Source organism: Rutilus rutilus, assembly GCF_951802725.1.
Source record: "Rutilus rutilus genome assembly, chromosome: 18".
NCBI lineage: Eukaryota > Metazoa > Chordata > Actinopteri > Cypriniformes > Leuciscidae > Rutilus > Rutilus rutilus.
Genome location: NC_140231.1, coordinates 15,666,052 through 15,687,314, shown reverse-complemented (window position 1 = coordinate 15,687,314; position 21,263 = coordinate 15,666,052). Strand labels below are relative to the sequence as shown.

At 38.0% G+C, this 21,263-nt stretch overlaps 2 protein-coding genes across 2 annotated transcripts in view; one reads left to right on the top strand and one right to left on the bottom strand.

Moving 5' to 3' along the window:
• Nucleotides 1-8: 8 nt before the first annotated feature.
• Nucleotides 9-6,982, bottom strand: rrm1 (ribonucleotide reductase M1 polypeptide). Its single transcript, XM_084387272.1, has 19 exons — nucleotides 6,757-6,982; nucleotides 6,092-6,180; nucleotides 5,199-5,376; nucleotides 5,001-5,101; nucleotides 4,846-4,905; nucleotides 4,702-4,741; nucleotides 3,890-4,052; nucleotides 3,606-3,747; nucleotides 3,438-3,521; nucleotides 3,197-3,358; nucleotides 2,708-2,787; nucleotides 2,428-2,629; nucleotides 2,164-2,313; nucleotides 1,860-2,081; nucleotides 1,700-1,776; nucleotides 900-1,035; nucleotides 720-815; nucleotides 450-638; nucleotides 9-365 (listed from the first exon to the last, which is right to left on the bottom strand). The coding sequence occupies exons 1-19, from the start codon at nucleotides 6,773-6,775 to the stop codon at nucleotides 168-170; spliced, it is 2,388 nt and encodes a 795-aa protein (XP_084243398.1). The 5' UTR covers nucleotides 6,776-6,982; the 3' UTR covers nucleotides 9-167.
• A 3,834-nt stretch (nucleotides 6,983-10,816) lies between these two features.
• slc6a7 (solute carrier family 6 member 7) overlaps nucleotides 10,817-21,263 on the top strand; it is an 18,142-nt gene continuing 7,695 nt past the window's right edge. Inside the window, exons 1-10 of the mRNA XM_084387885.1 lie at nucleotides 10,817-11,362; nucleotides 12,570-12,786; nucleotides 15,074-15,205; nucleotides 15,423-15,571; nucleotides 15,682-15,725; nucleotides 17,022-17,160; nucleotides 19,647-19,781; nucleotides 19,877-19,980; nucleotides 20,067-20,191; nucleotides 20,429-20,541. Coding sequence (XP_084244011.1) covers nucleotides 11,237-11,362; nucleotides 12,570-12,786; nucleotides 15,074-15,205; nucleotides 15,423-15,571; nucleotides 15,682-15,725; nucleotides 17,022-17,160; nucleotides 19,647-19,781; nucleotides 19,877-19,980; nucleotides 20,067-20,191; nucleotides 20,429-20,541 — 1,284 coding nt within the window. The 5' untranslated portion in view covers nucleotides 10,817-11,236. The remainder of the gene's footprint in view (nucleotides 11,363-12,569; nucleotides 12,787-15,073; nucleotides 15,206-15,422; nucleotides 15,572-15,681; nucleotides 15,726-17,021; nucleotides 17,161-19,646; nucleotides 19,782-19,876; nucleotides 19,981-20,066; nucleotides 20,192-20,428; nucleotides 20,542-21,263) is intronic.

Here is a 21,263-nt window from a genome sequence, read left to right as displayed (position 1 = left end):
GAACAAAGTTTGATCTTACCAAAATTCTTTATTGTTATTGTACACAGATGGAAAAAGTATAATATTATTATTCATATTAATTATTCTCTATGCCCATTATAAAAGGTTTAATACTGTACAAGAGGCAAATTGTTAACCATGCTATTGTTAACCATGCTAAGTTAAGTTTATGAACCGCACATCACACACTCGTCCCGGTTTTCCAGCGAGCACACCATAGCGGCTATGTTGCGTTCTCTTTCTCTGGCTTCCTCCTCACTGCTCGTACTTTTCTGCGTCTCCTTCAGTTTCTCTTTGTTCAGAGTGAACTGGATGGGGCTGGCAGCTGGTTTAGTTCTCAGGTAGTACATTCCAGTTTTAAGACCCTGTGGAGAGAAGTAAACGTACTATTTATCTATCTATCAACTCTATTTCCTAAACTTCCGAGGCTCATGAAGTATCTAGTTTACCTGCTTCCAGCCGAAGAAGTGCATGCTGGTCAGTTTGCCATAGTTGGGTTCAGCAATGTGAATGTTGAGGGACTGGCTCTGGTCAATGAAGGCTCCTCGATCTGCAGCCATCTTTAAGATAGTCTTTTGAGAGATCTCCCACACAGTCTTATACAGCTCCTTCAGGTCATCTGGTATTGTAGGAATGCTCTGCAAAAAAGGAGGACATTTAGAAAGTGATACAAAAGCAAAAAAATTTAAAAGTAATCTGAATTGGAAATGCCAACTAACCTGGATGGATCCGTTCTGAGCAATTAGCTGGTTTTTCATTTCCTCGTTCCAGAGTCCTCTTTCTGTGAGGTCTTTGAGAAGATGTGGGTTCACGATCTAAAGGTAGACGAAACCCACTAGTTAATGATGTACAAAGACATCAGTTTATCTTGCAAACGGTCACTGTAACGTCAAGCCCACCTGAAACTCTCCAGACAGAACTCTGCGTGTGTAGATGTTGCTGGTGTAGGGCTCGATCGACTCATTGTTGCCCAGGATCTGAGCTGTGGAAGCAGTGGGCATGGGAGCCAGCAGCAGACTGTTACGCACACCATGCCTAGGGAGATAAACAATAATAAATGTGCATATCTATATTTATAAATATTAGGGCTGCCCCCGACTAAAGATTGTTCTAGTCAACTAGTCATTCATGCAAGCCATTAGTCGACTAATCACACATTTATATTAATTTAATTCATTAAATACTGAGAATACTAAAACAAAATGAGCGTTTAATATATAGGTGTAATATAGCCTAGTTCACATAAATCTTGCCCACAAAGCACCAGCAAAAGTAATGATTATTATGAATATGTCAGGAAAAAATAGCAAGGAGATATTTAAGCATTTATTAATTATGAACAAGTTGTTGATGCTGACTCGCTATCTCCGCAGTATAGTGGCATTGGTTCAAAATGGTTTAATTTTGTTGACAGAGTTAAAGGATTTTAAAGAACGGATTTTGCATTTATCTTTTCAATCATTCCATAAATGAGAAAATACTGTCAAGAGCCAAAAGACAAAAAAAAAAAAAAAAAAAAAAAGGAACTAAAAATCAGGATATGAACAAATCCACCAGTAAACCCTGTACAAGAGGCAAATCCACCTATCTATCTAAATTTTTTTTTTTATAAATTCAAATTATTACTAGTTTTTTAAATTCCCTGACATTTCCAGGTTGTCTATAGGATTTTGGGGATTATGAATGAGCAATTACTAACTTTGCGATCTTCTCCTTGAGTGCCGCCCAGTCCCACAGGTCTGTAGGTGTCTTTTCCCACATATCATACTGCAGGATCTGTGAAATCACACCAGGAACAATTAGAGCTCTGTAAATCTCAACTAATATCAGATTTCCTTAAACCATAACATCTAACTTACGCCCTTGCTCACAGGAGACCCAGGGTAGGTTTCATACGGTCCAAGTTCCGCAGCCAGCTCATAGCTGGACTCCAAGGCAGCGTAGTAGATGGTCTCAAAGATCTGTGTGTTGAGGAGTTGAGCCTCTGCGCTCTCGAAGGGGAAGCGCATGAGAATGAAGGCGTCGGCCAGACCCTGAACACCAATACCGATGGGCCTGTGGCGCTTGTTGGAGTTCTCTGCCTGTCGATTGAGAGAGAGAGATGATCAAACTCTGCAGCGTTTACAATAATACAGGATGGCTAAAACACAAACAGCACTTCACCTCTTTCACTGGGTAGTAGTTGATGTCGATGATTTTGTTCAGGTTCCTCACAATGACCTTTGTAACAGAGGCCAACTTCTTGAAGTCAAACGTTCGCTCTGAGGTGACGTACATGTTAAGTGCAATGGATGCCAGGTTACAGACAGCCACCTACAAGAGAGTTTGGTTCTTCATGAATGCACTTTCCAATAGAGTCAACACGTCATGTGACTGACAGTAAGCTATATTATAATACTTTGTATAGGTATTCTGCACTCCCCCTACCTCATCGTGACTGGTGTACTCTACTATCTCTGTGCACAGGTTACTGGATTTGATGGTGCCCAGGTTCTGCTGGTTGCTCTTGCGGTTGCAGGCGTCCTTGTAAAGCATGTAGGGTGTGCCGGTCTCTGTCTGAGACTCAATGATGGCATGCCACACCTGCTGAGCTTTCACCACACGCTTAGATTTGCCCTCCCGCTCATAACTAAAACAAAAGATCACTGAATGATTAATAAACAATGACTTTCATAGTTTTACAGTAGTAGAATTAATATTTTCACACCTCGTGTAGAGCTTCTCAAATTCATCTCCCCAGCACTCATCCAGCCCAGGACAGTCACTGGGGCACATCAGAGACCAGTCCTACATGGGATAGGAGGAGCCACATGAGTTTTTGTTCTTAAAATGAAGCATTTTAACTAAATTGGATTGTTTATATATTGATTTTGTATACATAACCATTCAAAAGTATAGATTTTCGACTAATTTATTCCTGTGATGGTAAAGCGATTTTTTTTAGCATGCTTAGTGTCACATGATCCTTCAGAAATCATGCTGATTTGCTGCATAAGTCACTTATCAATGTTGAAAACAGTTGTGCTGCTTAATATTTGTGGAAACAAAACTTTTTCCAGGATTCTTTGATGAATAGAAAGTTAAAAAAAGAAAGAAAAAGTTTTATCTTTTGATCTTCCATCTTTGCTGAATAAAAGATATGAAGACATCTGATATTTTGGATATATCAAATAATTTCAGTTTAAAGTGTGCTCACCCCATTGGTTTCCACTCTCTTCATGAACAGATCAGGGATCCAGAGGGCGTAAAACAGATCTCTAGCTCTCTGTTCCTCTTTTCCAGTATTCTTTTTGAGCTCTAGGAAGTCAAAAATGTCAAAATGCCAGGGCTCCAGGTACATGGCAAAAGCTCCTGGTCTCTGAGTGAGGAGGACAGAAAACGTCAGTAATTCAAGCCAAACTTAACCCCCCTTAAATATCACACGTAAAATGCCTTACCTTGTTTCCTCCTTGGTCCACATAGCGAGCTGTGTTGTTGTAGACACGAAGCATAGGAACCAGGCCATTTGAGTTGCCATTTGTCTAAATGACAAAAGACATTAAGTAAACCCAACTGCTTAAAGTACCATGGGAATTCATCTAAAGCAGAGGATGAAGTAAACTCACCCCTGCAATGTAGCTGCCAGTGGCTCTAATGCAGCTCACTGCCACCCCGATACCTCCAGCAGACTTAGAGATGAGGGCACACTGCTTCAGTGTGTCATAGATCCCATCAATACTGTCATCTTTCATAGCAAGCAGGAAGCAACTAGACATTTGACAAAGTTGCTTGTATTACGCATACAGTAGTCTACAGACTTTGCAAACAGTAAATAGGAAAACATTTGTTTTGAAACACTGCCCCCTTGTGTCTGTTTGCTGTACAGGGACTATGTTTTCCTGGTGCTCACCTGGAGAGCTGTGGCCGGTTGGTGCCAGCGTTAAAGAGTGTAGGAGAAGCATGAGTGAACCACTTCTCAGACAGCAGGTTGTAGGTTTCAATAGCTGCTGCAATGTCCTCTTTATGGATGCCCACGGACACTCTCATCAGCATGTGCTGCGGGCGCTCAGCGACTGAAAACAGAAGCGGTCACGGTGTCACAGGAGCGTTTCCCATTCAGGTCAGTCTCTTTGTTCTTCTTCACCTCACTTTCATTTCCTTAATTTAAAAAATGCAATCTACCACTTCTTATTTTGGTCTTTTCTTTACGGTTTTCTATTTTTTGCTGTTCTCTCCATTAGGGCTGTGCCGGTAAATTTGACAACCGCAACAGGGTGGCCAAGTAGCACCGGCTTTGATACACCAAAACACTTTTTCAGTATGTGAATTCTGTTTTACGTGACCATTATGACACAGGTGAAGCACAAAGCTTTGTTTACAAAAGAAATAATAGGTTAGCAATTAAATGTTACATCGCAGCCACAGAAACATTTGGATTCATGCAAAATGAGAGAGGTACACAAGCCCATATATTTAAGCCTGTAGTGCATTGTTTCACTGACAGAAGTGTGTGTGTGTGTGTGTGTGTGTGTGTGTGTGTGTGTGTATATATATATATATATATATATCCACCCCCCAACCACTGCCAGTAGTTGGTCCATTACCACCGCGGTGGATTAAAAAAAAGAAAAGAAAAACCTGCCACCGTCACAGCCCTACTTCTCCATTTCCCGTCATCATTTGACCATTTTATTTGCATACAGTGGATTTCATTTAACTAACCCTTTCCATTGATCTTCAGCAGATACGAGCGCTCCAATGTCTAAAAGAAATGAGAATGAGATTAACTTTTGAGATTAACAAAATGACTTTCAGGCAAGCATTAGTGTATATTTTTTTTTACATATTCTCTCATTTCAGAATTACCTTGAAGCCAAAGAAGTTGTAAGAGAAATCTCGGTCAAATATGATGGCTGAGTTGAGGCGCTATGGAAATAAGGAAAAAACACATTAATTACAAATACTTAACCCAAAATGTAACTTTGTTAAAAAAAAAAGAGAAACGTGCATATCATACTTACATCTTTGTTGGCCAAAACAATATCAAGGGTTTCTTTTGAAATCATAGGTGAGTGGCGGCTGTTCAGGGGATTCACATAGTTGTAGAGGTCCTCCATAACATCTATGATTGGAGGCAAGCAAGCAAATTAAAGGCATTAATTCATTATAGATTGTGAAGTGCCACATTGACATGAAACGGGTGATGCATGGCCACTCACCACTGAAGACCTTCTTAGTTTCTTTGTGCAGGTTGGACACAGCGATGCGGGCTGCTAGGATGGCATAGTCAGGGTGTTTGGTGGTGAGGGTGGCAGTGATCTCAGCAGCCAGGGTGTCCAGCTCTACTGTGGTCACGCCACTGTAAAGGCCCTGAATCACCTTCATTGTGATCTGAGTCTGCAAAGAAAAACCATGCGACTTAGGGTCAGAGCTTTACATTTGGTTTCTTGGAAGATGCTTCTTTAATGAAATGACTTAATACAGGTCCATATGGAAGACATAGAGCAGGGGTGTCCAAACTCAGTCCTGGAGGGCCACTGTCCTGCAGAGTTTAGCTCAAACCCCAAATAAACACACCTGAACCAGATAATCAGACCTTAATTATCTGGTTCAGGTGTGTTTAATTGGGGTTGGAGCTAAACTCTGCAGGACAGTGGCCCTCCAGGACTGAGTTTGGACACCCCTGACCTAGAGAGAACAGGATGTTATGCAAGTTTCTAAGCATTATGTTTGAGGGTGGCCAGTACAGACTGTTTACATTTTACAAGGGCGTTGGCTATTCTAACAGAATTTGGAAGTGGCCTGTTATGAATGTACTGTTTGATGAATGACTAAGGCCTGGTTTCACAGACAGGGCTTAGATTAAGCCAGAATTAGGTCTCAGTTTAATTAGGTCATCCAAGTAGCTTTTATAAACGTGCCTTAGACAAACATTACTGGTGAGCATCTTCAGACAAAACAATGATACTGACATATTTTAAGATCCTTGCACAGGGAAAATCATATTTGGGGGCCGCGGCATCTAAAAGATTGAAAACCCCTGGACTAGGCAATGGTTGACCATGGAAAGGGTGTAAAATTTAAGATGTTTTGAAGCATTTTCATAACTTACAGGATCGACAAATTCAGAGTTGAGTCCATAGCAAAGTTTCTGGATGCGTGATGTGATTTTGTCGAACATAACACGCTCCTGGCGCCCATCTGAGACAAGAAAAACAAAAACATCAGATAAATAAAAATGACCCATTTAAAAAGTCAAATATAATAACACCCATAATAAAGAATACATGGACATGATATGACCTGAAAATAAAGACATGAAATGTGCATAAAATATGCTGCTCGTGAGTGTGGCATAACAACTTTAAGCTATTATAACCTGTAACTTCACGATATATGTATTTTTAGCATTACAAGTTATGACCTAGTTAATAATGCGGTTGGCGCCAACTTTGAGTTAACAAAGGGAACAGCTTGTCGGCTGCTAACATAAACACATATTCTCAAAGATTAAGTTATGTAGTTGGAAAAGTCAATATAATAACACACAGCAAATAATTCTGCGACCTTATCCAATACTTCAAATTAACTCAACAGATTTACATTCTTTTAAGGTCACGATTAAAGTCAATAAATGTTTGTTTTGCAGACTTGCCATCATTGTAGTTTTGATAAGAACAATACAGAAACAGTAGTTACACTTATATTAGCATTTAAATTGTAATTTTTTACTATATTGCAAATGAACAGGCGCTTGAAGGATGAGTGGGACTTTACCTCGCTTGATCACGTGCATGATTAAGGTCTCTGGTAGAGAGCACAGCCCAAAAAAAAGAAAAAATACACAAATAGTAGCTGTTATTTGTGGATAAAGTGTTGTTCTGCTTGGCCGGCCTCTCAGCTGCTCCTGCAGACAGTTGTTATGAACAAGTGCTGAGCGCGAAACACGAACCCGCCAGAACGTTCTTCATCACCTTCCGGAACAAGAATCTTAGCCAATGGGCTTTCGCTCCTTCTTCTTCGTCGTCATCAAATTTATTAGACAACGGAAAAGAGTGATGTAACATTATTATCGTTAGCTTACATAAATATGAAACATCTTAACTTACCAGCTTACCTACACACAGATGTTTAAAATGTACATTGTACTTAAGTTAAAGTACAGATACTCAAAATTTTTACTAATTTAAGTCTAAATACCTAGCAAAAATACTTCTTAAAAAGGTATACATATTTAATTAGCCTTAAGTATTTAAAAGTAAAACATTTAATAATTTTGTCTTCTCATTTTAGTATTAAATTTTTTAATTATTGAGGAAAGATTTAAGGCATTATGACGTGTACTTTTAAGCCTACATGAAATTGTAAGAGTAGGAAGTATGTTTTCCCTTGTACCCTAAATGTTATTGAATAAAACTATTCGGTTTTATTCCCCAGTTTAAAAAAACAACAACAACAACAGTTTTTTATGGAATATTGCAGTATTTATTATAAATGATTTATACACGCAAATCATATTCAAAATTTAAATTTAAAGTGCCCTCGTAATCTTTAATCAAAATAACTTCCTCTCCTTCTTGCAGCGTTATCTTTTCTCTGATGGCACGAGGGCGGGACAACCTGTCACTCACATGACATCACAGCAATAGCAAACCACATCGATCCAACAATTAAATCAATTCCTGATGGACAAAACCAAGTCCCGTCATACATTTTTTTTTCTAGTTGGAAAAGCTGTTTCACTCAGATATGTTTTAATAGATCGCAACTTCCATTTCATGCTGCCTCTAATAAGACACCCTCTACATTAATACAGATTCCCTCTGTAATACACATAGACAGTAAAATAAATAATATATAAGTAATAAGTAATAAGTAATACAGAGGGAATGAATGAACATGCTGTCAATACAACTGTTGTCCAATGGGGTACACTGGTTGCTTGAAAAGATGTCTGAAAGAAAGTATTTTGATTCTGTACAAAACAAAATACATAAAATAACTGAGACACACCTCTTAGTTATTAGTTCAGGCATTTCAATCAGACCCATTACCACATGTGCATAAAACATTTACAAACATTTGTTAAAATAATGGGTAGTTCTGAGGAGCTCAGTGAATTCACTGTGATAAGATGTCACTTTTGCAATAAGTCAGTTCATGAAATGTCATCCCTGCTAGATATTCCACAATCAACTGTAAGTGGTATTATTGGATAGTGGAAGTGTTTAGGAACAGCAGCAACTCAGCCATGAAGCAAAAGACCATGTAAAGTCACAGAGCGGGGTCACGGAGTGCTGAGGCGCATGGTGTGTAAAAGTCACCAAAGTTCTGCTGATTTCATATCAGCTGAAAAGATCCATTAATATCAGCACAAAAACTGTGCGGCGGGAGCTTTGTGGAATGGGTTTCCATGGTCGAGCAGCTTCATGAAAGCCTCACGTCAACAAGTACTATGCCAAGCGTACGATGGAGTGACATAAAACACGCCGCCACTGGACAGCAGTGGAAACATGTTCTGGAGTCATGAATCACACTTCTCTGTTTTGCAATCTGATGGGCGAGTCGGTGTTTGGCGAAGGCCTGGAGAACGTTTCCTGCTTGACTGCATTGTGCCAACTGTAAAGTTTGGTGGAGGAGGGATGTTCTGCAGGGGTTGAACTATAGGCCTATAGTGACGGGTAAACTTAATGCTTCAGCACACCAAGACATTTTGGACAATGCTATGCTTTCAACTTTGTGGGAACAGTTTGGGAAAGGCCCTTTTCTATTCCAGCGTGACGGCGCCCCAGTGCACAAAGCAAGGTCCATAAAGACATGGTTGGATGAGTTTGGTGTGGAAGAACTTGACTAGCCCGCACAGAGCCCTGACCTCTACCCCATTGAACTCCTTTGGGATGAACTGGAATGAAGATTACGAGCCAGGCCTTCTCATCCAACATCAGTGCCTTTTTTTTTTCTTATCTGGGAGCGCGGGGCACAACGTAACACGGGGCTAGTTGTAACACGCTTGTTTTAAATACTTCCGCACATGCTTGGATGACGAAACTTTGTGTATTTACTAGTTGCCATATCAACACTATATAGGAAAAAAAAATCCGCCAAAATATATATATTTTTGGAAGATATCCATAGATATTTATTAAACCATAGCAAAAGTATATTTCTTACTTAAGTTAATTTTTCATCTCTATTTTTTGTGTTTATTTAAAATGAGACAAATCTGATATTATTTTAATCTCCAAGATGTTATTTAACAGTTGAGATAGTTATTTAATGCTTCGCTAACTAGCAGAAGACACTAGCAGGGTTTAAATCCCAGTTGTGCAGTCGGGGCATGTTGTAACACTGCGTTACAATGTGCCCCTATTAGAAATATGCTATGATATTCTATACTTTTATTAATTTTATTGAGAAAACGTGAGAAAAAGGTGAATAAAGACTGAGAGTCAATGTTCAGAAATGACTAATTATTTATTTGTTTTGAACTATGTTGTATAGCTGTGTTTTCATGTGTTCGTAGTCAAAACTCAAAAATGAGTTTATATTTAATTATTACAAATTGCCATTATTTTATATGAAAAGGTTTTTTAATTGTATTTTATTTAGAAAATATTTTAGTTTGTTTTGTATATTTTTTTTATTAGATCAGATAACATTTTAAGCTGTCATATGTTATGTTACAATGTACCCCACATATGGGGCATGTTGTCACATTTCACTTCCATTATTTCGGGGTATATCAAGAAAAAAGTATATACTGTATTAATAAAACAAAAACACATAATTGTACTAGACATGTGGGAAATTAATGTGGGAAAAAATAAATACTCTGAACCATAAGTAGATTTACACAAACTGAGAAAGTCAAAAAGCGTTACTTTGTGCCCCGCTCTCCCCTACTTTCTTTGATGTCAGAGATCATGTACCAATAAGATAGATGTGAGCTAGAGGTCTATAAACCCAGGAGAAAGCTCTGTTAGCATTCTCATGTATCTCAATTGTTTGGCTGGCGCAGGACTCTTGAAAAACAGTTTAAAATCATCATGAAATCAAAATGGATAATTCTTATTTTTTATGTAATATTGCAGTATTTATTATAAATGATTTATTTGTGCACATCATTATTGTTTGTTTATTTTTTTTCTAAAAATATCTTCCCTCTTTGCAGCGACATCTCTTCTCTTCTCTGATGATGTGTGCACTGGCACGAGGGCGGGACAACCTGTCACTCACATGACATCACAGCAACAGCAAACCTAAAACATCTAATCAATTCCCAATGGAGAGTCCCTCCCTACATTTTTTCCTGTGCAAGAAGCCATTTCAATAAGAATATACATCATAATAGGAAAGAGAAGACTATCACAAACTTCAAACTGTTTTATGCTGAATTTAAAATCTTTCTTCGCAGTCTACTTGTGGTGTCATCAGCCAATCAGTATTGCGATGACATACTTTTCAAAACAGTGACATCATTTAATGCTCACATCATTTACAGCAGATGACAACAGAAAGTGTCCCCATAAGAAATGTTTGCCTTCTTAAGATATTATAGAAATTATTTTAAAACAAAATTTCGAAACCTAACCTAACATAACAAAATGAGCACAGCTTAGGCTACAATAGATAAAAGAAAACATAACACAACAGAGTAAAACACATACATTCCAATGCATGATGTTCAGCTATTTACAGATTAAATTAGCTTGACTGGCAACACTTTCTGTTAATTTATCCCATTCCCATTGATATTGATATTACCATTGAATTGTGTCATACCAAGGCAGGACACACTGCGGTTTCCTGCTGTTGTAGCGAACATGCTTGCAGAAGTGACTTCCTGTTGAAATGAGACGAATAGCCTACGCGCTGCGCTTATCGCTTGTCTGAAACGACAGTTCACTTTTTTCCGGCAGACGAAAGTAAAGCTTTCGCGTCAGAGACAGACTGAAAGCTACATATATGGACTAGTAAATATTAAAAAGAATGGAGGATGGGAATGACCCAACAGTGTTCATAGGAGGGGCATTATTTACGAGTTTACCTGCAGGAAGGTGAGCTCTGTGTGCGGAACAGACACCGGCGCCTCCCTTCATCGCCTGTTCCTCCCTCCCCCAACCAACCACCAACAACATGGATCATCGCAGTCCACCTGCTGCGCCTTGTAGTCAAGATTACTCTATTTTATTCTAAGGTATCTATGAAAGGTTTCTAGAACATTGCACTCTGTTTTAAGAGTTAACCAGGGTTCTCGATGAAACCATTAACTGAACAATGTAGCGAGCATCAGAAGAAAAGCGCTGGGGAGATGCCAAGTGAGGAGGAGGCGAGAACAGCACCTGGAAACGGTGTGAATGTGAACGCAGCACCTACAAGAGAGGTACTTACTAATACTAATAAACGCGAATTCTTATTTTACACGAGTGTTTTTGATGTTATTTGAGTTTTGAATGAAACTTGGACTCGTTTGTTGGCTGGTCTGTCGAGGTAACACAACCCGTCTGCTCTCATTCCTGTCTATGACTGCGTTTCAACACGGTTAACTATTATTATAGCCTTTTTTTTAACTTTTTTTTTTAGGTTAGTATAAAAAAAGGTTCAACGGTTAGTTACTATTATTACATTTGTGTTAAGGAGTAGGTAATCAAAAATGCTAATTCTACCCTCATTTGGTTCCATAAATGTTTGACTTTTTTTCCTCACAAAAGGCCACAAAAATTAGCCTACAGCCTCAGTCACAATTCACTTTCTTCTTTCCATACAATGAAATTGAATGGTGACTTATATTAATTTCTCTTTATCACTCCCTTGGTAGATAATAAACCAATAAAAATATTCATGGGAAGGATGAGGATAAGCTACTATTCCCTAATGTAAAAGTGAATAAAGATGACAAAACTATGATTACAAAATTTAATGTTGGTCTGTCTGCATACCATAGACAAACTTATGCTTATATTTATTATTGATGATGATGATAATAATACTTATTATTATTATTATCATCAATATTTATATGATGAAAAAAAAAATGCCTGCAAATAATGGCAGTTACAGCCACCCTTATGCAGTAGTGTGTCATCCATGCACTATTAGCAATCAAATGACTTCCCTTTTATCTTACTATAGGGTTCATACTGCACAAACTAAACTAACTGTTAGTTCCTCATCCCAGACTTTAGTGAAATGCAGAACAGGCTTATAGAGTACAGTCTTCAGCTGAGAAGAGAAGTAATGCAAACTAGATAAAAGCGTTTGTCCAGGAAACCTTTGATGTTGGCTTAAGAAAGCCAAGGTGAAAAGTTTGAAGTTGCTTTAAAATCTTGACGTTTAAGATTTGAATAGTTTTAAGTTTGAAGTAGCTTGAAGGTTTTATGGCCAGGTAGATATTTTGCAAGGGTGTTCTTGGTGGTTGCTAGGGCGTGGCTAGGCAGTTGCCAGTGTGATATCTAAAGCCTGCTGGCGGCCTGATTCAAAAGATCTCTGAGTGGACTTACTCAGCTTTATATCTTATAAAGGCAAGGAGGTGTGTTGAGCTGTTATATGGTTGTGTTTGATCATAATCTTTTGAATGATCTTCTTGGCAGAGTTCAGGTCAGCAGAACGGGTCTTCTCACGATGCCGTCATCCCCGTATCCCAGACCCAACCTGAGCATCAGCCTCCGTCCTCTCCGCCAGCTCCTGCTCAGCCTCCCAGAGAACAGTGGGGTGGCAAATATGAATTTCTTCTCTCCTGTATTGGCTACTGTGTTGGCCTGGGAAATGTCTGGAGGTTCCCCTACCTCTGCTACCGAAATGGAGGAGGTGAGCGACAGTAAATATGAAAAAAGAATCTGTTAGGATGAACAGAATGTAAATTGTGGATCATTTAAATTGTAAAACACAAGCTATTCTCAGTGTAAATGTGTGGTTCATTGACCATTATTTGGTGAAGATTTGCAGGCAAAAAGCAGTAATTTCAATCTGCCCCATAAAAAGTTCCCGCATAATTTTGTGAATGGGTCTTTCATGGGAAAACCAGGACGTTTGGTAATCCTAAACTGAAATCCATCCCTCTGACCAACCAACCAAAACCAAAACCCTTCCCTGTAGTAGGGAGGAGGGCACATTCCTCTTTAAACCTCTGAAACAAATTTGCCTAAACCAAGATGGCCTCAAAAAAAGAAATTTGCAATGTAAAGATGGTTAGTAATACAAATGAAGACACCTGTTCAAAGATTGTGGGAAGAGGTGATGTAGAAAAGCACAGAGAGGTTATAGGTTATACGAAGTACTCTTGATTTTGATTTTGCGGTGTACTAAAATGTTTTCATGCTTGATTGTTCAAAAAACACATTCTTTTTCACATATTTTACATAATTACAACTCCTCTCTCCCCAGTCTATCTCGAACATGTCATTAATTCCTAAGGTGCAGTGAACAGTCTTAACAGTCAAGAGCTGCTATAGATAGATCTATATATCTATACATGATGACAACTGCTCTCTCTGGGTCAGTGGCAGCACCAACGCAAAGTTCGCTATGATTGGACTTGTCAAAGGTTGAAAAGACACGAGAATCGTTGACATTTAGGAATTAGATCGCATGGGAGATTGAATCGAGATTGCAGTGTTTTAACAATTAATTGTGTTTCAGTTCTGTTCATGATTAGTTAAATACATGGGCTTATATAATCTTTGTTTGGCCTCATCACTTAGTAGAGCTATTACATCAATAGAGTAGCTTCTTAACAGTAAATCAGATGTATGATTTACGTATCGCCAGCGATTATTAATGCAATATGGCTCAGCTTGTCAGTTAACTACGGCTCTTTGTAGTAAATGCCGCTCCATCTGAAAGCAGGTGATGGCGATTTACTAATCAAGGAACCGGCTTTACTGACGAGATGCGCATAACAATCTCACGATTTAAATCGCCCAGCCCTAATATATATATATGACACTACATAATTTGACACTGTGTTCTGCTTGTGCTTCATATTTGAGACTAGTTATTCAAGCATTTTTACAAGCTACAAAATTTACTGAGACACAAAACATAAAGTAAGTGGCTTACACATCACGTCAGAACTGTGCACATTTTATGGATCATCAGTTAATATATTAATATACACTAGTTTCAAAATCAATAGTATTTTTAAAATAATTTTTCATTTAATTTTATTTATTTATAAAAGAAGGCAATTTACAGACTAGTTTAGTCAATTTGTATAGAGAAACTGAGAAAATAAGAATAATTGAGAATCCTTACTTCCAGAAGACCTCAGAGGGACTTTGGGTGACATTAGTTTTGTTCTGTGGAGAGAAAAATTGGTAACACAGATGATAGGCAGGAGTCTATAAGGCTACAAATTACAATTGTTTAACATTTTATGCTAACTTTCTAGCAGAGAAGTAAGACTTACTCCACAAAAGGCAATGTTATGAAGAGCATCACATGACCAGGGAAGAGGGCTCTGGAAAGAGCTGCCCAGTGTCACATCCTGTCAGGAAATCTGTGATTAAAAAAAAAACTATATTTTATATATATATATATATATATATATATATATATATATATATATATATATAAGTTTTTTTTTTTATCACAGATTTCCTGACAGGATGTTTTCATGTCCATAGGTGTATATTTACTATTTGCAATATATACACAGTGTTTTTTAAGGTTCTGGATGGTTTAAAGAGACTTATTTAATGTGTAATGTATAAATAATGCAAATCCTGAGGAGGAAACAACCCATTGACAAATGCCAGTGATTTAAGAGTGTGGAATCACTGGCACAAAAGACATAATTTGTGGTTGTGGCTCTATGGATGGTGTACATGCTCCTACATGTTAAGCTGTGTCTTACTCATGCCATTTAAAAAAAAAAAAACAAGAAAAAAAGCATTTGGCAGATGTTTTTATCCAAAGCGACTTGCATTGGATTCAAGGAATAAATTTTATCAGTTCTCACTTTTCCTGGGAATCAAACCTATGACTTTAGCGTTGCTAGCGCCGTGCACTGTGCCGTGCCTACTGTTTGAGCAACAAAAAAAGCTTATAAGTCTCTGAAATAGAACATTGACTGTTATCCTGTGTTGGGTTGCAGGTGTGTTTCTCATCCCGTACTTCATCATGCTCTTCTTCACGGGAATGCCTCTCTTCCTCATGGAGCTCAGCCTGGGCCAGTATGGAGCTGCGGGTCCCATCACCGTCTGGAAGTGCTGTCCCCTCCTCAAAGGTACCACAACACATGCAATTCAACAGTTTTATTATGGTTTGTAATTTGGGCTGTGATTATGTAAATTTGGGTTTGAGTTCTATTCATTATTCAAAGTCATGTAGCTCCACTCTGCATAAGAAGTAAGAAAAAATAGTCTCTCTGTATTGTAATAATCCGTAATTAAACACTGGGCTAAACAAATGGAGCTAATTGTGTTGTCTTGGCCTTGTTGCAGGGATTGGCATAGGGATGCTGTGTGTGTCCATTCTTGTGTGTCTCTATTATAATGTCATTATCGCTTGGACGTTCTACTACCTGGGCAGCTCTTTCCAGAGCCCTCTTCCCTGGTCATGTGATGCTCTTCATAACATTGCCTTTTGTGGAGTAAGTCTTACTTTTCTGCTAGAAAGTTAGCATAAAATGTTAAACAATTGTAATTTGTAGCCTTATAGACTCCGGCCTATCATCTGTGTTAACAATTTTTCTCTCCACAGAACAAAACTAATGTCACCCAAAGTCCCTCTGAGGTCTTCTGGAAGTAAGGATTCTCAATTATTCTTATTTTCTCAGTTTCTCTATACAAATTGACTAAACTAGTCTGTCTTTTATAAATAAATACAATTAAATGAAAAATTATTTTAAAAATACCATTGATTTTGAAACAATGTATATTAATATATTAATTGATGATCCATAAAATGTGCACAGTTCTGACGTGATGTGTAAGCCACTAATTTTATGTTTTGTGTCTCAGTAAATGTTGTAGCTTGTAAAAATGCTTGAATAACTAGTCTCAAATATGAAGCACAGGCAAAACACAGTGTCAAATTATGTAAAACAAAACAAAACAAAAAACAATTGTTGCATTAAATTAACGGGACAGTTTATATACTAACTGATTATTGGAAGTTTTTCAAAGAAATTTGGGTAACATTTTACAATAGGTCTGTAAATCTGTTAACATTATTTAATGCATTAAGTATCTTGAGCTAATCATTTTAATATTTACAGCATTTATTAATGTTGATTTATAAATGTACTATTCATTGTTTTTTGTTTATAATTTATTTAATCATAATCATGTTTATAACTGTTTTATTTATTAAATATGTGTATGTTAAAATTAACATTAACATTAACATACACTACCATTCAAAAGTTTGGTCACTTTTTAGAAATTAATACCTTTATTCACCAAGAATGCATACAATTGATCAAAAGTGTCTTTAAAGATATTTATAATATTACCAATGATTTCTATTAATCAGCACAACTGTTTTCGACATTTATAATAATTATAAAAGTTTCTGAGCATCAAATCAGCATATTAGACTGATTTCTGAAGGATCATGTGACACTGAAGACTGGAGTAAAGATGCTGAAAATTCAGCTTTGCATCACAGGAATAAATTACATTTGAAAATAGAAAACAGATCATTTAAATTGTCACAATATTTCACAATGTAACAGTTTTTGCTGTATTTTTGTTTAAATAAATGCAGCCTTGACTTCTTTCAAAAGCATTAAAAAAATCTTTGAATGGTAGTGTAGATTAAATAAATGCTGTAAAAGTATTTTTAAGCTCACCTGCATGAACTAATGTTACCGAAATTGTTGCCCTAATTTGATTGTTCATGTTTGTTCACATCCTTGAATCTAAAAATACCACAGTTAGAGGTGTGATGATCTGTTGTTGCTGACACACACAGACCTGTAACATCTATTCTAGTGTTCTGTGGTAAGATGAATGCGAATTTACCACAAACAACTTGAAACCAATGGCACAATACTGCAGGTTGAACTTGAGACTTACACAGTGTTTGTGTGTGTTCAGTGTAAAGGTTCTGGGTGTGGTGAACAGTGAAGGGCTGCATGATCCCGGTCCAGTGCGTTGGCCTCTAGCTCTCTGTTTGCTGGCTGCCTGGGTGGTCATTTTTCTCTGCATGCTCAAGGGCATTCGCAGCTCCGGCAAGGTAAGATGTCGCAGTGCGTCCAGTTGGCTTTTTTCCCGATAGGAAAGTATCTGCAAGTTTTTTTGTTTTTGTTTTACATTTTCATTCAAATTTTAGTTCAAGTTTAAATAATTAGGGGTTCAAGCACGAAGTGCTGAAACCCTATTGTAATTGTAAGGATTTTTATTATTATTCTTCTGCCGTAAAACGCATCGTGCAGCCCAAACCGTAAGTGCTGGAGACTTGAAACTTTGCCAGATGGTAGTACAAAAATCGAGGAAAGGTTGACAAAGTATGACCCCGATTGGCCCATAGGTGGCGCTATAGCAAGCAAAAGTATGAAATCGCTAATAACTCCTAGACGGTTTGTCATAGACTCAAGTGTCTTATATCACTGTAATCCTTGGCTCAAGACGGACAAAACGTATATCTCCGATTTCATTTCCGCCTGGGAAAATTTTCCGCCATTTTGAATTTTGTCAAAAACCTACTTTTGCGAACTAGTCCTAGGTTTTTCGTCCGATCGGAACCAAACCAGTGCAGAAATGTTCTGTGGAGTCTGATTATCAAGAATTATCGGAAAAAAGTTGAAATTTCGATTCATGGTCGCTAAGGGACGCCAAAACGTATGTTGTGGGAGGAGCCTATTTTACTAAAACGGCTATAACTCGAGAAGTAAATGAGGTATCTTCACCAAACTCGGTACAGATGTGTAAGAGTTCAATTTGAGGTCACAGTAAAAAAATCGCGACGATTGAACACTAGGTGGCGCTATAACTTGAAAAAAACATGAAAAGGGCTATAACCACCTGACCGTTAGTCCGATTGACTTGAAAATTGGTATGCAGTGTCTTGGTCCAAGGTGCTATGTATGTCTATGAGGACATTGGCGTATCTCAAAAAACATGGCCGCCATCGGCCAATGAAGTTTGAGCACCTATTAGACAAGGTAAACGGAGGCTGATCGGAACGAAACTCGATGGGCATGTTCGACTCATGGCCTAAGAGGTCTGTAAGAATTTTGAAAGAAATCGGCCACTAGTTGGCGCTAACGAGATTTTTTGGTCCTGTAATCATGTGGTGTTGCACACATCCACAAAATATGCATATCATTTGATAGATCTCCTCATCCCAAACAACTTTGCCTCAAGAACCACTGCTGTCAATCAAACCGTTCATTAAATATTCGCGAACATGTTAAAAACCTACTTTTGCGAACTAGTCCTAGGTTTTTCGCCCGATCGGAACCAAACCAGTCTAGGACAATTCTCTGGACTCTCTAGATCAATAATTATCAAAAAAAGGTTGAACTTTTGCATTTGGATGGCTATAATAGGCTCATTTAAAAAAGGGGTGTGGCAAAATACACTAAAAAGCCTATAAATCCTGAATAAAAACTCAGAACTTCACAAAAATTGGTGAGCATATGTGACATAACATCATTAAGAAGCATGCCTAATTTCATGGAGATCGGAAGATAGTTGGCGCTATAACTGTTCAAAAGCTTTAAAACCATATAATTCCTATGGTACATTGCCTGTATTGGCTGTAAATGGTCTTTTCCATCTATTATGTCAGTCGTTACATGCTTGCTAAATAAAACTTAATAACTTTTGATGCTTTTGTGCTTAAAGGCCTTAAAGGCCTTAATTGCTTGAACCCCGATAAATGCTGCTTGCAGCTTTAATTGTTTTTGTGTTTTTGTGTAATTTTTTTAATTAGTTAAAAAAACCAAAAAACATAACTTGCTATTCATTTTTATTTTAGTTATAGTTATTTTAATACATCACAGACATCCCACCTCTTCAGGAAGTTCCGGGAGTCTCCCGCATATTGGTAGTGGCTCCCTGACGCCCGCAAATTATATGCAACATCCCGGAAATCAAGCGAGAGCCCAGTTTCCAGGGGGCTTCTCTATGTGTGTGTTTTTTCTGTGAATTATTCAGAAGTGACACTCTACATCACTTTCGTGGGAATATTATACACAAGGATTGGCCTACTATTAAATAAATCACCCCTGGTAACCCGGTTCACACGAGCGAGCGAGAAAGAAAGCAAATGAAATGGAGAAGGGAAGAAAGCTGTGTTTTTTTTTGCTACAACTATATTGTTTTTTAAATATAAATTAGCTGACTTTTACTACGTGATGAGGCCAAACTCACAAATGATATGCCCATGTTACACGGCTTATGTGTACATATGAATATAATGTAATATAATATTATGCAATATCCTGTATTCATTGGTGTTTGTGGTGTTTCTCCCCGAAATAAATTTTTGTAGGGTGGGATGTCTGACATCAAATTAAACTAAATGAAAATGAGAAATGTTGCCTCGGCAACTAAAAAACTTTTTTTTTATATATATATATATATTTTATTACATTTTTTATGGTTTGAGTTAACTGTAATTTCCCTGGTGTTGACTTCATATGAGGCCATTTCAAAGCAGAGGAGAATATATTCTACATGATACAAATTAATTTCCCATCTTTCCTCTGATGTAAGGTGGTGTATGTGACTGCTACCTTCCCGTATTTTGTGCTGGTGGTCCTCATCATCAGAGGGGCCACCCTTGAGGGCTCCTTAAACGGTGTCGCCTTTTACCTCACCCCAAACTGGGTCAATTTGGCTGATGCACAGGTACCATTTATTAAAAGTGCAATTTTTTTAATCAATGCTACAGTTTTCCATTTCCTTCAGTTTTGTACACATTTTGTAAATTCCTGTCATTGTAGGTGTGGAATGATGCTGCGTCGCAGATCTTTTATTCTTTGGGTATTGGTGTTGGTGGCCTCCTGTCAATGGCGTCTTACAATAAATTTGACAATAATGTCATCAGGTTAGGCTTTTTTACTGTGTGGAAACACTGTTTTTACTTTTGGTCTCATGAAACTTAAAGGTCTTAAAATTATTTCTTTCCTGCAGGGATACTCTGATTATCACCATAGGGAACTGCGCTACCAGCTTTTTTGCTGGATTTGCCATTTTCTCTATCCTGGGTCATATGGCTTGGAGGAAGGGAGTGCCCGTGGGTCAGGTGGCAGACACAGGTACAGCCTGTTTAGCCTGTTTTCTTCCTCTTCTGACATCCCAGCACACATCTCTCAGCACACACCAGCCCTATCTTTTACAGTCACATAAAATGTTTTTAAATCCTTGCAGTTTCAAAGCCAATGCATAGCTTTTTATTTTTCAAGAACGCATGTGTATTCAGTACTGTGTATTTGTCAGTGTATTCAGATGTGTATTTGTATTCAGTATTCAGGAACGCATATTTCACCTTTTAGGTCCTGGTCTGGCGTTTGTTGCCTACCCAGAAGCCCTGGCTCTTCTCCCTGGATCAGTGTTTTGGTCCATTCTGTTTTTTCTCATGCTCTTTATGCTGGGAGTGGACACACTGGTAAGACCCTGCAGTGCATTCAGGTTTTTATGTTTGACAGTTATTCATGTTGGAGACCATTTTCATGTTGTATCTAATGTCACACCACACACACATACACTTCTATTCAAAGGTTTGGGGTTGGTAAGAATTTGTAATGTTTTTGAAAGTGGAATATCATTACAATTTAAATGTAATTTATTTCTGTAATGTCAAAGCTGAATTTTCAGTAGTCATTACTCCAGTCAACAGAAATCTTTTGTAACATTATACATGTCTTTACTGTCACTTTTGATCAATCTGCATCCTGTCTAAATAAAAGTATTTCTTTTTAAAAATCGGATCCCAAACATTTTAATGGTATACAAACATTATTTGTGCACATGTGTACATCTATGAATAATCATTTAAAGGAGCCGTGTGTAAGATTGTGGCCAAAACTGGTACTGCAATCACTTTCAAATTACTGTAGAGCGGTGTATCCCCTCCCCCTCCCCCCTGACTCGAGGTTGCCAGATAGGCTGCAGGATCCAGCAGGAACGTTTGTAGCTGCAGCTGTGGTAACTAGAGCAGAGCTGGCAACCCGGATGCCGAAACACTACTGACTTCGTGATTGGTAGATAGGTGAAGGGTGGCGCTTCAGGCCAAAACACAACATGACAACATCAACATCAGTTGAGGGCTGCAACTTCACTTTTAAATGACAATATCCTGGCCGGGCTACTGTTGTCAGTGATATAAGT

Excerpts from the sequence above, each read along its gene's own strand:
- rrm1 (XM_084387272.1), bottom strand. Across the intron at positions 2,082-2,163 it reads ACTACTACCCAGTGAAAGAG|GCAGAGAACTCCAACAAGCG; the intron begins GTGAAGTGCTGT and ends CTCAATCGACAG. Across the intron at positions 366-449 it reads ACTTCTTCGGCTGGAAGCAG|GGTCTTAAAACTGGAATGTA; the intron begins GTAAACTAGATA and ends TTCTCTCCACAG.